Source organism: Hemiscyllium ocellatum, chromosome 12 (assembly GCF_020745735.1).
Source record: "Hemiscyllium ocellatum isolate sHemOce1 chromosome 12, sHemOce1.pat.X.cur, whole genome shotgun sequence".
NCBI lineage: Eukaryota > Metazoa > Chordata > Chondrichthyes > Orectolobiformes > Hemiscylliidae > Hemiscyllium > Hemiscyllium ocellatum.
This window is the reverse complement of record NC_083412.1, coordinates 26,640,978-26,658,653: the sequence shown is the minus strand read 5'-3', so window position 1 is coordinate 26,658,653 and position 17,676 is coordinate 26,640,978. Positions and strand designations below refer to the sequence as shown.

The window sequence follows — 17,676 nt, the reverse complement described above, 5'->3', positions numbered from 1 at the left end:
TTATAGGTCCACTGATACTTGCAGTCCATCAACACCTTATCAAATAGTCCATGCAGGCAATGAGTGTTCAGAGGTTGGACAAACAGAGGAAACTGTGATTATTGACTCTTCTGCCCCATTCATATATTCATACATTGAAGTTGGGGCCATTGCAATGCAGGAGATGTCAGAAAGTAGGGAACTGAACCCTAGTCTGTTCTTCTTTTTCCATAACCCAAGACGAGCGAGGCTAATTCTAAAACCTGTGCTGTTGCCCCTGCAGAATTAACTGGGCATATGGTGAATGGAAACTTGCTTTTCTACAACTGCCAGCTGCATACCAATCAGTGCTTGAACCTACCGGTTGACAAAAGAGTTATTCCAGCCCCCTTCTGTTCTGAAGAAGAGTCATGTTGGACTTGAAACATTAACATATTTTTCTCTCTCCACAGACTTATTGTGTTTCTCCAGCATGTTCTCTTTTGGCCACAGCTGGAGATCCGATTCTGAATGATCTTCCCCCCACTCCAGTTTGCCTCACTTTATCAATATCAACATCACTTTCAATCCCTTGCTCCCTGATGCGTGGTATTTTCTGTAATTACCTCTTTCACAATCTAACCACTTCCGTTCAATTGATTTCTTCCAAACTTTGCAATAAATGTGTCTCATTGTCAGACTGAACGCGTTCAATGAGACATTGGTGGGGAGATGTAAGTGGTTACTCTGCCCTGTCTTTTGACTGGGTTGATGCATTTTCTGGGTAGACCAAAAATAGACAAGGAAAGAAAGAAATCAGTTCAAGAAAAAAAAACCTTCCAACATGGCTTGTTTATGATATTCTAAGCTGTTGAGGGTTTATTGTGTTGTATCAAACAGTTGCACAACTTCTATAGCTTGCCATATTGGGTGAGGGAGTTTTAAAAGGTTTGGCCACTATTAAAGCCTTTTTTTTTGCTTAATTTGCAGGTCTGTGATTGGTGCAGACACAGCCACCACACCAAAGACTATGTAGACACTAGTGACAATGAAAGCAAGCTTCAGTTCTGCAGTATGAAATGCCTGAACCAGCATAAAATGGATCGATTTTATAAAGAGGCTCAGTCTAACCTGCCCATGGATGTGACAGACTCTCCTTCCCCTACAATTGCAAACAATAAACTGGAGAATGGAGTGACCCAGCTCATCACTGCAGAGGCATGGAATATCAATCCAACAGGACTAATGAAAAAAGCACTTTCCCCCTTAGTAGCCGTTCCAGCATCTTCTATTATGACACCACAAACTGACCCACCAAATGGAGTATCGCTTAAAGTAGCTGCTACTGTACTGCAACCAATTTGCTTAGGAGATAGTCCAATGGTCCTACCCATCCATTTACAAGTGGCTGGGAGCTCAGCACCGCAGATACCTCCTGGTGGTAACGCACCATGGGTAATGACTAATCAAGGTGCAGTGCCATTGTCTGTGTTGCTGGAGCAACATTTGATTCAGCATTTAAATTCACCACTGCTGCTGGCTTCGCCTACCGCAAGCCCTGTGAACTCTGTGCAGAACCACATTATTCAGGGGACGACTGGGCCTTGCATCCAGTCCCAACCACTGGGCCAGAAACCTTTAAGTCAAACGCAAGATTATGACATACCCCCTCCTCTTCCAATCCCTGGATTTGCTACTGTCCTCCAGGACTTTTTCCCTTCGCATAGCACTGTACCTCCAGTACCAAATGTCCCACCAGGCCCTGAGAACATGGCTTCTAGCTTCTCCTCTTCTCCGCACCAGAACTGTGGTGGGCTTTTCTCCCCATTAGTTCCTCCTGCTACTCTTCTCGTCCCTTATCCAGTGATAGTTCCTCTTCCAGTCCCAATCCCCATTCCTATTCCCATCCCCATTCCCGTGGCCAAAGATCCAGAGCTTACCAGATTCGCGGACGTGCCCAGAAAAGCCACCAGCTCTGGCACCACAAGCAGGAGTACCCAGACTTCAAATGGGAAAGAAGAACAAAAAGTCTCAGAATGCATCCAACACCAAGGAATTCAAGACTATCAACATGTCAACTGTAAGTTCAGCACTGAAACTGAGGCACTGGATCTGTCCATGAAGAGAACATCTGTTGTAAAGAAAACTGAGTTCTTTTGTCAACAGATTGAACAGGATGGTGTGCTGGATCTATCAGTTGCAGCCCCCAAGAAAATGAAGGAAAGTCAGAACTTTCCAGGTAATGCATCTTCTAATCTGTCAGCTAATTTGTTGAATGAGCCCCTGACCCATTCTAGTGAAGCCTGGTCCAACACTGTGCCACTGTTAGGTACACAGAAATTAGAGACGGTTTTACATGGCACATCTAATAGCTGCGAGTTTTCTGGCCAGCCTAAGTGGGTGATGGATCAAAACTACAGCAGACTGAGGAATGACACACGGGCTGCCAGTAATCCTGAAACCCTCAACAGCACGGACACTGCAAAAGTAATTGTGTCTGTAAAGGATGCTGGACCAGCCATTCTCTGTGGCAAGATCAAAACTGTTGTTGGGGTGTCCACGAAAAACTTTTCTTACAAGACAGATCTATCACAGGAATCTGTTTTACAATGTTATGATGTCAAATCACAACTCGAGCTCAGAGACAGCAAAAAAAGTAATAAAAATAGAGGCATAAAATTAAAGAAAATGAGCTCACAGGATTTCCATGTCCTTCCAATAAAAAAACAGCGCCTAGCTGCCTTTTTCGCAAGGAAGTAATGTTTTCAATTGTTTTAAATACTTCTGATGTACAGCGAAAGCAAACCCATAGAAAAAAACTGAAACACAGACAAGATTGCTGTCATGAAGTTAAATCCTGCAGCAATGACACTTAATGGAATATTTATTTTCAGAGTTTTTTGGAGTCATGTTGACAGTTTGCATTGGAACAATTCTGAATTAGTTACCCCTCCGCATACTTTCTTTCCAACTCAAGGAGAGCAGAAGCACTCATAAAACACCCGTATTGACAAGGTACCTTTTTGACACAGTATGAATACAAGTTACAAGATGTATCACTTCTTGTCCTGAAATGGTTTGCGTTGAGTCCCTGACTCTTCAGGTACTAAGTCTCTCCCTTGCTTTGGTTTAGATGCTTATGAGAAACAATCTAGGTCACTTCATTGGAAACCTATTTAACATCACAACCTGTGACCACGCGCTTGACACGTTTAGCAATAAGCCCGTTTCAGGCCACTCAGAAATTGGTAAACAGTTGTTTCCTTGGTTTGCATTGTCAATTTTTTTTATCGTATGGCGTTTCTTGGAATCACTTTATATCTGTCCACCTACCCATCTGAATCCATTCAGTCCACTATAACTATGGCATTTAGTTATATGACACTATGTTACTGAAATAACTCCACAGAGGTCAGTATTTCTTCACCAAATCACCCTTTATTCAGACGTGGACAATCCATGATGCTGCTTCCTCAGAGCCAGCTCTCTGAGACCAGATCCTCTGACACTCCTCTTTTTTTTATTTTATTAAACAAATTACAAAACGCAGTTTACAAAAAAACAGTTAACATTTACAGCTGTATTCAGCAGCAATTTTACAAGGGAGAGGAGAAGCAAAGCCAGGCCCCAAACTCTACCGTTCAACAAGTTTACAGGGAGATTGAGGACAAACCTCAAATCCCAGTTTCACATATGACAAGACAGTGACAATGACGTTTGTACATAAAAGGACAATCCAGTTACACAAAAAAAAACAATGCATACAATATAGACCCGGCAAGCCCACGTCCCTCCCACCTTCCAACCACTCTAAGGCAGCCCGCCCCTACCCACCTCCCAGCTCTCGGTCCATCCCATGCCCCTTCCAGTTCTCGGTCCGCCCTCACACACCTTTCGACCACCTCTAGGACAACCCGTCCCGGTACCCGCCCAGGGTGACAGCGGTCAGGACGGCCTACCCACCTTCCGGCTTCACTAACCACCCTCAGCACCTTTTGACCACCTCTGGGGCAGCCCGCCCCAGTACCCGCCTGGGGTGACAGCCCTGAGGACGGCTACCTGTCTTCTGGCTCTCAGTTTGCCCCTACGTACCATTGGGCTCTCACCCACCCAGATGCACTGTCCGGCCAGTGGGCTATCCTGGCACACCTTCTGGCCACCTCTAGGACAGCCCATCCCCTTCCCTGGGACGACAGTGTGCAGGGTAGCCCACAAGCCTTCCGGATCTCAGCCTTCGCGTCTTCTGGCTGTCAGCTGCTCCAACACCTTTCGACCACCTCTAGGACAGCCCGTCCCGATTATCCCTTTTCAAGACGACAGCGCTCAGAACGGCCTACCCACCATCCGGCTCTCAGGGTGACAGCTTTCAGGATGACCCATGAGCCTCCCAACTCACAGCAAGGCCTGCCAGACCCAGGGATACACAAGACAGTGCAGGTGATAACCCAACAAACGTCATAATACAGTTAATTATCAAAAAAAACACACAGAGTCCTTTCTGGTACACACAGAGTCCAGATATAGAGTCTTCAAAAATATAGAGTCCATTCTCAGGAACAGAGTCCACTCCAGTTTACAGCATGCATCGTCAGAAGTGGAGTCCACTCCAAATTGCAGAGTCCACTCCCAAAGGCAGCAAATGCATAGCACACAGTTGTTCAGTCTCCATGGAGTCCTGGCCCAGCCTTGGAAAACCAGCCCCACTCGCAGGAACAGTACATTGTACAGGTGCAGTTAACTCACAGGGGTTTGGTCCACTCCTGAAGGAAAGGTCTTCTCCCAAACTCCAGGATACAGCAAGTGCTCACCTCCCAGCACACACACAGGTGTTCAATCTTCAGAGGCCCAGTCCCAGGGCTCTGGTAAAATGTATGTCTTCCACAAAGGCTCAGTCCAAACACCAAAAACAGTGAAGACACATACAAAAAAACAAAGGAAACTAGAGTCCAAGGGCTAAGCCCTGCCACAAAATTAACATTATCCTTTTCTCAAAAAGTAAAAAGAGAAAAGAGTAACACACAGGCTGTAACCAGTCAGTGAAACAACAACCCCCAACTGAGAACTGAGTTACACCTGAAAGACATTATGTGCATCAGGAGTTTAACAATCAGTCCTCACTAAAAGGAATGCCAGTTAACAAACTGGATAAATAATTCAGCCAGTTCAGGAAGCAGGCTTTCCCCCTCCAAAAAAAGGGAAACAGAAACTAACCGTAACATACTGACTGTAAAACCAGCCAGCACAGTCAGTCCCCTAAACTGAGGAGACTCTGAATCTCCTGTTTATTTTTTTTATTTTATTAAACGAATTACAAAACAGTTCACAAAAGTTCACAGCTGTACAAGAGACAGCAATTTTACAAGGGAGAGGAGCAGCAAAGCTAGGCCCCAAACCCTACCGTTCGACCATTTTACAGGGAGATGAGGACAAACCTCAAATCCCAGTTCCACATTTAACAAGACAGTGACAATGACATTTGTACATTCAACAATACGGTTACATACAGAAGTGTAGACAATACAGACCCAGCAAGCTCCCACCTTTCGACCACTCTAAGGCAGCCCACCCCTACCCACCTTCCAGTTCTCGGTCCGCCCTCACACACCTTTCTGCCACCTCTATGACAGCCCGCCCCGGTACCCGCCCGGGGTGACAGCGGTTTGGACGGCCTACCCACCTTCTGGCTTCACTAACCACCCTCTGCACCTTTCGAGCACCTCTGGGGCAGCCCGCCCCGGTACCTGCCCGGGGTGACAGCGCTGAGGACGGCTACCCGCCTTCTGGCTCTCGGTCTGCCCCGACGTACCATTGGGCTCTCACCCACCCCGTTGCGCCTCCGACCAGTGGGCTATCCTAGCACACCTTTCGACCACCTCTAGGGCAATCTCCTGTTTATTTTTATTTATTTTTTATTTTATTAAACAAATTACAAAACAGTTCAGTTCACAAGAAAACATTTACAGCTGTACAAGAGACAGCAATTTTACAAGGGAGAGGAGCAGCAAAGCTAGGCCCCAAACCCTACCGTTTGACCATTTTACAGGGAGATGAGGACAACCCTCAAATCCCAGTTCCACATTTAACAAGACAGTGACAATGACATTTGTACATTAAACAATACGGTTACATACAGAAGTGCAGACAATACAGACCCAGCAAGCCCCCACCCTTCCCACCTTTCGACCACTCTAAGGCAGCCCGCCCCTACCCACCTTCTGGCTCTCGGTCCACCCCGTGCCCCTTCCAGTTCTCGGTCCGCCCTCACACACCTTTCGACCACCTCTAGGGCAGCCCGCCCCAGTACCCGCCCGGGGTGACAGCGGTTTGGACGGCCTACCCACCTTCCGGCTTCACTAACCACCCTCTGCACCTTTCGACCACCTCTGGGGCAGCCTGCCTCGGTACCTGCCCGGGGTGACAGCGCTGAGGACGGCTACCCGCCTTCTGGCTCTCGGTCTGCCCCGACGTACCATTGGGCTCTCACCCACCCCGTTGCGCCTCCGACCAGTGGGCTATCCTAGCACACCTTTCGACCACCTCTAGGGCAATCTCCTGTTTATATCTGTCAGCCAGGGCTCCCTGATTGGGCCAGATTAACAGCTCCAATCAGGGAAATCATATTCTATGAGGTTGACTTGGCTGACCCTCATTACAATCAATACAGTTTTGTACAGTCAATTTGATATGAAATAATTTTCAATTATGCTTTGTTTTCAATTATTTATTGTTGAAATTGTTTTAAAAGCAATTCATTATTTGTACATTCTTGTTGCTACAGCCTGGCTATCGAAGTCTTTAACTGTGCTTTTACAATCCAAACTCTAACATATTACTAACTTTTAGATGGTTTTTAAATCTGAATCCGTAATGGTTTGAAGTAAAGCTGGAGAATAACAAGTTTATGATGGGTGTAAAGCTGCCATAGAAGTAAAATAGACCAGAAGATACCACGCTACTCAAGTGTAAACGCACGCTTGTCTCCATGATTTTGCATGCTTCTCTAAGTGACATAATGTCTGTCTGGTATCGGCCTTATTTCTCATATGATTGCTGACCAGCGTTGACTGATTTCCATCAGTTCCAAAAACGGAACTGTGAATTGCAAGCTGATGACACTGCCATAAATGGCTTTCCTGTGAAGCCTTCTTGAGGTTTTGCAGATTCCACCAAGAACCGCGACATTCTATTAAAGTCCTCTTTCATTCCATCTAACATTAAGGCAATATACTGTCAGAAGTGTACCTTAGATCTCGTGGGGGTGCCGCATTCTTGAGGTGAACCACATTATTTTGGCAAGGTTAGACCAGGTTTGGATGAAAATCACACACTAATGCATATTCATATACACCAGCTTCTGCACTACTCACACAAGCTTGGTCTTCGGTTGAATGTTTAATAATTTGAATAACTAATAAGCATTCTAAGGAATTTTTAACTATTCACTGTAAATGTCAGTGTAAATTGCACTAATCCAATAGGTAAAAAATCTTAAATGTGGATTTGAGTCACAATAACCATTACCGTCCACCATGTGTACTCATTTCAGAGAACAGATGGGTCTTTTCCATTTGATCCATAAAAGTGTGTGTGTGTGTGTGTGTGTGTATGTGTGAGAAAGATTGTGAGTGGGAGAGTATTAGGCTGCATTTTCTCTCCTAAATTTGGTGCGTAGAGTCAGAGGAAATCCCAACTCCCAAAACCTGACTCGGGAGTAGCTTCCCTGAGAGGTCAGATTTTCACTCAGGTTGGAGGTCAGTTCTAACCGGATTGGGCTTCTAACTCTCATTCATCACGTAGTCCTCCATACACTTCACATGTTGCACCCAGCATGCCCCTCTACCGATTCCTCATGCCAACTTACTGCCAACACAAGAACCACCACCCTTTGTTCTTTTACCTGCACGACAACTCACCCAGTATCCACTGTGGGCAGACCTCTGGAGCTATGCTGAGTTAAAATAGATTAAAGTTCCTAAATATTGCTTATAGATTTCACGACATTGAAAAAAACACTCACATTAACAAAAGTCCATTCAATACATTTAAATCCCTTCAGGGACATAATCCCTCTTAAAAATAAACATTTGTATTCATGGCCCCAGATTGGAAAAAGCAAGTACCTTTAGAATTACTTGGAAAAGTCAATCGAACTGTCAACATGCAAGCTTCTGTCTGTGATAAGGATAAATTATAGAAGCAGTCAATAAGTACTAATCTCATATCAATCACCCTGAGTTTATGATATCAAACATTGATTGAAATTGCCAACTGCACTTTTTTAACCGAGACTTACAGTAAGCTGTTTATTTTTAAAATTTATAGGATGAGAGATTTAAACTATTTAAAACTTTTCCAAACTCAGAAACCTCATCCACCTTTAATGCGCATTCAGTCTACTGCTAACAATCTCACAGGAGGACCTGACTCTTCCAATGGACCCTGGGAATTTTAGACCTTTCCTCACATGAACAGGGATGGGACTTCCAGCATTGAAGTTCTGGCACCAATTTGGCTAAGGTACAAAGTTGTGAAAATTCAGCCCAATATATCTGCGTGTGACTGCATGAGAGAGTGAAAATGTTTGTGAGAGACTGTATGTGAGTGTGAGAGATAATGTGAGAGTGTTTCTCTGGACAAAAATACATTGTGTATTTATTTCCTAGAATTCTATCAGGGTGACAGTGTTATGTCTCAGTGATGTCAGTTGTAAACCATTACTGAACTTTATAACATCAACTAAATTGACAATATATTGACAATTCCTGGATTTTCAGTTTTCTCTAGTCACCAAACATAACAAAGTAGCACAACTATGAAACTGCTATGCCTGGTTAAATGCCTTTGTTGCAGTTACATTTAAATTTAAATTTAAATTGGAAGTAATCTAAAGGCATGTTTTTATTACTGATTCAGGATATTTCAGTTAAAGGTTTGATAGTAGAGTGCATTAAAAAATTTGCATAAAATGAGATAAGAACAGTGGTAGAGAACTTTGTAGATCTGGCAACACTTAGGCAGAGAGAAAGAGATAATATTTTGAGTACTTTGGAACCACAGGAAAAGTCTGAGGAGCTTCGAAGAAGGGTCATACCAGATTTGAAACATTAACTCTGCTTTCTGTCTACAGATGCTGCCAGACCTGCTCAGGTTCTCCACCAATTCCTGTTTTTCTTTCAGATATCTAGCATCTGTAATATTTTGCTTTGATTTGCATAAAATGAGGATTCGGTCCACATTCTCAAATTTGAATTTCACACATGCTAATGAGATCGGTGGACTTTCACTGTCATTCACCACCAGGTTATAGTCCAACAGGTTAATTTGGAAGCATAGATTTCGGAGCGCCGCTTCTTCATCAGGTGGTTGTGGAATATAATATAGACATAGAATTTATAGCAAGTGTAGTGTGATGTAACTAAAATTATGTATTGAAAAATACCTGGATTGTTTCTCATCTTTTAGAATGGGCATGTTGGTTTCATTTCTTTCATATGTAAATCTCAGAATTTTCTTAAAGTTACATTCTCAAGTAAACTTGAAATGGTGTCCATTCTTCCATTGTCGTAGCCTCTGCTCAGTCTCACTAATGTACCGTGCCTCTGGACATCCTTGCCTGCAGCATATGAGGTAGACAACGTTGGCTGAGTCACATGAGTATCTACCATGTACTTGCTGGGAGGTGTCCCCATGTATAATAGTGGTATCTGTGTCAACACTCTGACACATTTTGCAGCGTTTACTATGAGAAGGTTGTATGGTGTTGCCCTGAGAGCCGGGCAGTTTGCTGCAAACAAAGATCCGTTAGATGTTTGGTGGTTGTTTAAAAGTTAGAAGTGGAGGCGTGGGGAAGGTCTTGGCGAGGTGCTCATCCTCATTGATAATGTGTTGCAGGCTGCAAAAAACATGGCGTAGTTTTTAGGCTCCTGGGAAATACTGGACAGCGAAGGGGCTGGTTGCAACTCCTACCTGTCTCCTGAAGCGGTCATTACAGTTTCTTGCTAAGGCATGTCGGAACTGATGGTCAATGAGTTGAGCATCAGATCCTGTTCTTATGAGGGCATCCTTGAGTACTTCCAAGTGCCCATCACATTCTTCCTCATCTGAATAGATCCTGTGTATGCGTAGGGCTTGTCCAGAGTGGATGGCTGTTAAATATGTTTCAGGTGGAAGCTGGAGAAGTGTAGCATTGCTATGCTATAAAATCCCTTTTTTAGATTAGAATCAGTCTGAACATTGGGGCACAGTTAGCCTCATACAGGGCACCTCAACCTTCAATGAGTTATCTGGGTCAACATGGCACCTATTGTTAAAGTTTACTTGAGAATGTAACTTTAAGGAAGTTCTGGAATTTACATTTGAAAGAACTGAAACCAACATGCTCATTCTAAAAGATGAGGGACTTCACAAACAATCCAGGTTTTTTTCAATATATAATCTCAGTTACATCACACTGTAAACTTTTGCTATAAATTCTGTGTTCTACAATCTTATTTTCCACAACCACCTGATGAAGGAGCAGAGCTCGGAAAGCTAGTGCTTCCAAATAAATCTGTTGGACTATATCCCGTGTTGTGTGATTTTTAACTTTGTACACCCCAGTCCAACACCGGCATCTCCAAATCATTCACTATTATTGTCAGTATCCCCTTCAAAATCGAAATCTGATCCACAGGAAGCCCAGTTAAATATAAAGTTTATAAGATCAAAGTGTTAAAATAACTTATTAATAATTTACCATCTAGGCCAGAATCTCTTACACTAAGTTAAGCTTCAAAACTCAAGCTTTAAAAAGTTATTACACTTCCACTGGCCTACAAAAGTCTAAGCATACTATTTATCAATCATATGGAATTATATTAGAATTAGAATTTGCTGTAGATTTTGAAGTTATGGTTCAATTTCCATTGGGTGCATTGGTCTTTAAATGAAAAGTGTGTTACTGAAATGACCACTTTCCTTGATTAAAATTGTTGGATCTTTGATACGTACCAACTATTTTATGCTATTGTATTAAAGTGCAACAAATGCAATACAAATCTTCTCAACAATAATAACCATGCATAAATTATCCTTTATGAGTGAGTCTTTTTTTGTACTATCATAGCAAGGATGAAGCATAGCTTGAGAAACAGATATCTGATTATTACTCATTTTGTGGAGGAAGTGAGGTCTGCAGATACTGGAGATCAGAGCTGAAAATGTGTTGCTAGAAAAGCGCAGCAGGTCAGGCAGCATCCAAGGAACAGGAGATTCAACGTTTCGGGCATAAGCCCTTCTTCAGGATTCCTGAAGAAGGGCTTATGCCCGAAACATCGAATCTCCTGTTCCTTGCATGCTGCCTGACCTGCTGCGATTTTCCAGCAACACATTTTCAGCTATTACACATTTTGTACTTGTTAATGAAAATAGTCTACACTGTCCAGGAATGGAGAGGCTGAAATTCTAGTCTCACCAACTTTAAAGAAGAAGTCAGCGTGAGTATTGAGCAGGCATTAACCATTTCAAACTTGTTATATCTCTCCTAAAATTCGCAGATATTGGAATCATGGCTTCAGTTTTGGAGTTTCGTCAGTTCTCTGTGTAGCTTGTCCTTTCAATGTGATTTGTTAGATTGTGTTAATGAGGTTTCCCGATCCCTTTATATCAACATATTTCAGAACTGGTTTCATCACAGAATCATAGAATTGTTACCATGTATAAGTAGACAGTTCAGTCCATTGTGTCTGCAGCATCTCTCTGAAAGAACGGAATGCTCTGTCATTCTCCCATTCTTTCCCAATAACTCTGCACATTGTTTTTTTTATTTTGTTAATTTTCTAAAGCCCCATTAAATGCTTTGATTAAACATACTTCCACCACACAGTGACCCAAACCATTCACTGTATAACAGAGATTTTTTTCTTATATCACACTTTCTTTGTCAAATCACTTCAAATCTGTGCTACTCCATTTTTGGTATTTACCAACGGGAACAATTTCTCCCTTGCATGATTTTCAAAACTTCAATCAAATCTCATCTTAGCTCACTCCTCTCTAAGGAAAACATGCCCAACCTCACCAATCTAATCTCATAACTAAAATCCCTCATCCGTGGAATCATTCTGGCAAATCTCTTCAGCACTGTCTTAATGCATTGTTATCCTTCCTGATGTGAGGTGCCCCAGAACTGTACACAATAACTACTGTCTGAGACAGGATCGGCCGAACCTCTTTGCTCCAGTACTCCATGCGCTTATTAATAAATTAGAATACTGTATCCTTTATGAACAATGCCATCCTGCTGTCTTTACTGACTTAATTGTCCAAAGTAGAAATTGATCCTTTGTAGAAACCCTCCCAGTAGCAATCCTCGGATGCTGCCAGACCTGCTGTGCTTTTCCAGCACCACTCTAATCTAGACTCTGATTTCCAGCATCTGCAGTCCTCACTTTTGCCTATCTTGGAGAAATTGTCAAGCAGATTTTTCATTTCCTATTTTGTTAGTATTGCCACACTTAATTGGTCACTAAATTCCCTGTAACTGTGAAACATTCCAGATGAATGGTTGCATGATGTGATGTGCAAAACAAAATAAATGCTTCTCCATCATAAATCTTCAAGTCACCTCCTGAAAACACTGATTGTTAAAATGCTCTGATTCTAATACTATGTTAGAATCTGGAAGTGACTCCCCCTATTCTCTGTTGGTTCCTTGGTTTTAGCAGACCTCCGCTTTGGCCATGGGCTGTCAACTTGGACTGTAATCGTTTTTGCATCGCATTTATTCCTGAAGTGTCAGACTTCCACTCTTCTGCTATTTATTCCATTCAAATGAAATTAACTTTGATCCACTCCATTTCCTATTCTGTTCTCTCATTACTAAATAGTCATTTTTTCACTGCTGTCTGAAGTGGGTGCTTGGAATCTTTTTCTGAAACATAACCACAGGATGAGTGCATGGAGGCTTGCTCTTAACAAAAAGCCCATCAGCTTTGAAGATATCATGTGGAATAGCAATGCTAGCTACAAACGTTGTGGTGTTTCGTCTGTTTGATTATTTGTTGTAGCTATCGTGTTAATGTTGACTAATAGTCCTGGCTATTCTGTAGAATAATGATGAATAGCCTTGATTGTACCAGCTCCCATTATGGAATCATAGTTGAGGAACTATTGAAACAATTCTTTCTAACCTTGACAGATGTCATTGTCATCCTTAAGAAGAGAAGCACCATTCTGTGAGGGAAAGGGATTTTGACCTTGGTCTATATATGACCCTTGAGGTTTCAAAACTGCTTTGCTTGTATGACAGTCAGTATAATGGTCCACATCAGAATTGAACTTTCCTTTAACTTCTTCATTGGAGTGAAGGGGTGGCATGTTGGTTAAAGCACAACTGTATGTGAAGTGTCATGAGTTTGTCATTTATAAAATAAGAACTTTCTGGCAGTCATTCAACATCACCTTCTAGGTGGCAAAATCAACTCCATGGGATTGAGGATCAGTATCGGCATTTCCCTTCCAGTTAATGCTGTCCTTCGAAGATGAGTTTTCTTTCTTCAACCATGATTGAGGTGAATTTGCTGTATATTTTTAAATTATACTTCTATTTCAATTGGGTGTAGTTGCTTTTGAAATGAAAGGCAAGTCACTGAAATGAGCATTTGCATTCACTAAAATTGTTGGCGCTTTGATACGTACCAACTCTATTCCAGTATTGCATTAAAGTGACATTCAGGTACAGGTCCCACAGGGTGTGACTCCCCAGACAGCAGAAAGTAAGACCGCTTATTTTTAGGGAACATTTTCTCACCCTCTCCTCACTTGGGCTAAGCAGAGGTCACCCTGAAGAGTTCAGCTCAGTCATAAACTCTGCTCCTTGAAGTGACTTCTACCCCAACAACAGATGTCCAACAACCTTCATCTGTGTGTTGCCTGTGTGCAGATTCCTGATTCGGCCCTCCCAGATTCACAGACCTGACCCCATCAATTCTCTGTTGCCATTAGGATGTGGGAAATAAACCCTGTTAGAAATCTGCAATTTCATTTAACATGGGGGATTTTCAAACATCATCACTGCCTCCACCATCTTTACAGGTTAGTTATCAGATTTTGGAGACTTGGCAAACCATGATGACTGGGACCACCTTGCTACTGGAACATCCTACAGCCGTAGATTCACAATCTTCCTTCACTTGTTCTGCTGTTGAGCTCTTTCAGACTGCATTTTGTCTGGCATCTCTGACCAAGGATGACATTATCGGATTACACAAGCTGTCCCTTCACATTACAGTAGTGATCCATGGAAGGAGCATATTACAATAGCATTATGGAAAGACTGGTCTTGTGACTCAAAGTTTAATTTGTAATATGGGGTGCATAGGTTTTCCAGATTGAAAATATAGGATATCTAAAATTTAGAGTCAGAATGGCTAATTTTCATAAACACTCTGGTTTATTAGCCGCAGTAAGAACAAACTTCATACAGCTATTAGCTTTGACAGCAACCTGCAGTTTAGAACATCCTTTTTTTTGCTACAGATATATCAAGAGCTTCTAAAAAGTTAAAATCTAATCTTTAATTACTACAGTTAAATTCAAAACAGTATGAAGGTGTGAGTTACTTTGTTGCTAAACTGTAATGAAGCTTTATTGACACATCATGGACACAATGTTATAAAAGATCTAATGCAAGCTTTGAACAGTTTTCATCCTAATCACTCTTCATTACACTCCATTTATTATACGTTGTCTCAAAAGCTCTGTACTTTCACCATGAATGTATAAATTATTAAATAATTGCAGGAAAAGCAGACAAATTCATTGCAATGGGATATGTTTTAGAAATGAAATTGTGTGCCTATATTCAGGTACCATCCTAGAATCTTTAAAGATATCAATTATTATTTGTTTCAATGACACAATTGACTTTTCAAGTTACAATTTAGGGAGTGACGCTTCACCAAGTTTATTTTCAGTATTATTTAAAAATATTTATTTGCCAACAGATAAGTTTCAAATAATGGATTAAATTTTTCTTTTCAGTTTATTATCACTAGTGTTTGTTCCTTGGTTTCCTTTCTGTAGTGGATGTGGTTAAAGTTTTAGTCTCCAGTTGATTATGGAACTGTATTAAGTAATGCTAACTAACACTAATTAATAAGTTGGAGATAATTGATCCTGCCAATGCATTGAAATATATGTGCGATGCTGAAACTGACAGTGAGTTTATGTACTTCATTTTTTTTAAATTGTGTGATTTTACTTCATTGTGAAGGTACTGTATTTTTGTGACAAGGCGATAAGGCAATAATATGTTGAAGAAAAACAATAAGACAGAAAAGGAGAGATGCATTCTGTTAAAGTGGGAATTGCCATTTTATATATATTACAGCAAAGCTGCAGATGGGATTTTCAGAGCAGCAGATGTTCTTCGTCATCCTTCTGTATAGAAAACCTTACAGGCATTGAAACAACACAGAGGAATATCATTGTATGACCCAATTGTGTATTATGAATGCTGCACTAATGACATGGGTGAAGAATGTGAATAATAGATACAATTATTGAAAATCTTTTATTTTAATAATGCATAAAACTATAGCATAAATCTATAGACTCAGTGAAATAAACCACTTAGTCATATTAATTCTTTTGTGCTTTTTATTAAAACAAAGCGTCATCAATTCTTGATTGTTGAAAAACCCATCATTAAGATTTCAGATGATTACATGTTGTTGTGTAGTGTGACTGTGTTCAACTCTGTATTTATTTCACTGTCAATGTTCCTTTTCATATTGTATCTGAGTAGAATGTAACAAGTTTTGTTAAAAAGGGAAAAATGTTGTTTGCACTATATAGTACCATAGATTTATGTATTTTGTAAATCTATTGGGTGTGCTCTGAATAATTTAGATATTTAACCCATACAAAAAGCTTGCTATAAGTGGATCATGTGTGTCACTGTTCAAAGCACTTATAGCTGAAGGTATCTTACACACAAATTTCATAGTTGAAGTCAGCTTTAGACCATGGAACCATGGCAAGTTTAATAATTCAGATTAAACCAAGGAATAGAGTGCTGGTGTCATAAGTTGACTGTGTCAACTGGATTATTGTTCCTTTCATCACATGGTTCAGTTATATCAGGACTGTACTGTAATATCCAGTGTTCTATCAAATCTGCAATTGTACCTTTTATAAGACACATTTTGAATCTGACAAGACTTCTGGATATAATTATGCTGAAGAATATTTTTAAAGACTTTATTTATACATCAAAAACTATATAAACACCAGATATTACAGAAATTTTAATCTCTGTAATGCCAATTAACACATGCATAAATGTCATGCCTTACACTGTATTCTGAGCCAGTTTAATAATTACAGATTGCCACTTTCAGTTTTATGTTATGAACAGCATGTTCTATGCTGCTTGTGTTCAATTTATTGCAAGCACACCATTCTGTATACTGATTGTTTTCATGATGCTGTACACTATATTGATGCAGTACAAGCTTGGCGTGGGTATTTAATAGAATATCAGAGAACTGAATTTTTACTCAGAGGATACAGCGTCATCAGGGATTGGTTTTGTTCGCTAAAGAAAATATTATGAATTTTCTTCTATTAAAGTGATTATTAAAAAGGTTTTATACTTGTTGTGACTTTCATTGAAAATCCCTAAAATGCACCTTTTTTTGGGTCACTGGTCCCAAAATCTCACAAGGCCCAGTGTCAAATTACATTTAATAATCACTTCTGTGAAGCCCCTTGAGCATCTTGCCACATTTAAAAAATTTTAATCAATATAAGTTGTCCGTGCTCGTTAGTGAATGACTCTGATCAGTTTCACCACATCAATCATTATTAAAACAAGACATTTGAGCAGGAGTGGACCTTAATACCTGATCTTCAGCTTCAGCTACACTTTCCTACCTACTTCACATATCCTTTGTTTCTCTGGTTCACTGACATCCTTTAGGGAATGAAATCTGCTTATTCAGTCTGTCCTACATATGACTCCAGACCCATTGTAATGTTACAGAGTCAAACAGCATTTTAAAAAAAAGGCCCTTTAGCCTACCATATCTATGCCGACCAACAAACACCAAACTACATTAATTCCATTTACCTGCATATGGCCCATAGCCTACTATGCCCTGGCATTATCCAGACATTTCCGAAATGTTTGTTCCTGCCTCCACCATCCTCTCAGGAAGCACATTCCATATTTCTACCACCCTCTGGTTTTTCACAGATCTCCTCTGAACCACTTACCCCTCACCTTAAATTTGTACTTCTCGTCTTAGATATAAGAGGAAACATTTCTCACTGTCTACCCTATCTATACTTTTGTATATTTCAAAAGTACACAATTGCCTATGAAAGAATGGTGACAAAAATAAATCTGTGCCAAATATCTTAACAAGGAGCAGGAGTAAATCATTCACTCCCTTTTCTGCCATTCAATAAGACAATGGCATTCCTGACAGTCACCTCAAATCCCATTTACCCATGATAACCTTTCATGCTCTTGCTTAACACACATCTAGTCACCTCTGCCTTAAAAGTATTCAAATCCTCTTCCCACCACCTTTTAAAGAAGAGAGCTCCAAAGACTCTTAAGTATATGACAGCAAAAAACATCTGATCTCTCTTTTAAGGGGTGACTGCTGATTTTTAATCAGTGACCTCACCCCCAGTTTTAAGTACTCCTTCAAGAGAAAGTATCTTCTA

General features: G+C 40.9%; 1 protein-coding gene across 1 annotated transcript; it reads left to right on the top strand.

The window, feature by feature from the left end:
• Nucleotides 1-1,056: 1,056 nt before the first annotated feature.
• si:ch211-161f7.2 (retinoic acid-induced protein 2) lies at nt 1,057-15,237 on the top strand. Its single transcript, XM_060832948.1, has 2 exons — nt 1,057-2,197; nt 15,212-15,237. Exons 1-2 carry the CDS (start codon nt 1,057-1,059, stop codon nt 15,226-15,228), a joined length of 1,158 nt encoding a protein of 385 aa, XP_060688931.1. The 3' UTR covers nt 15,229-15,237.
• The last annotated feature ends 2,439 nt before the right edge of the window (nt 15,238-17,676 follow it).

What these genes read in the sequence shown, in the direction of transcription:
- si:ch211-161f7.2 (XM_060832948.1), top strand. Translation starts at nt 1,057, where the DNA reads ATGGATCGATTTTATAAAGAGGCTCAGTCTAACCTGCCCATGGATGTG.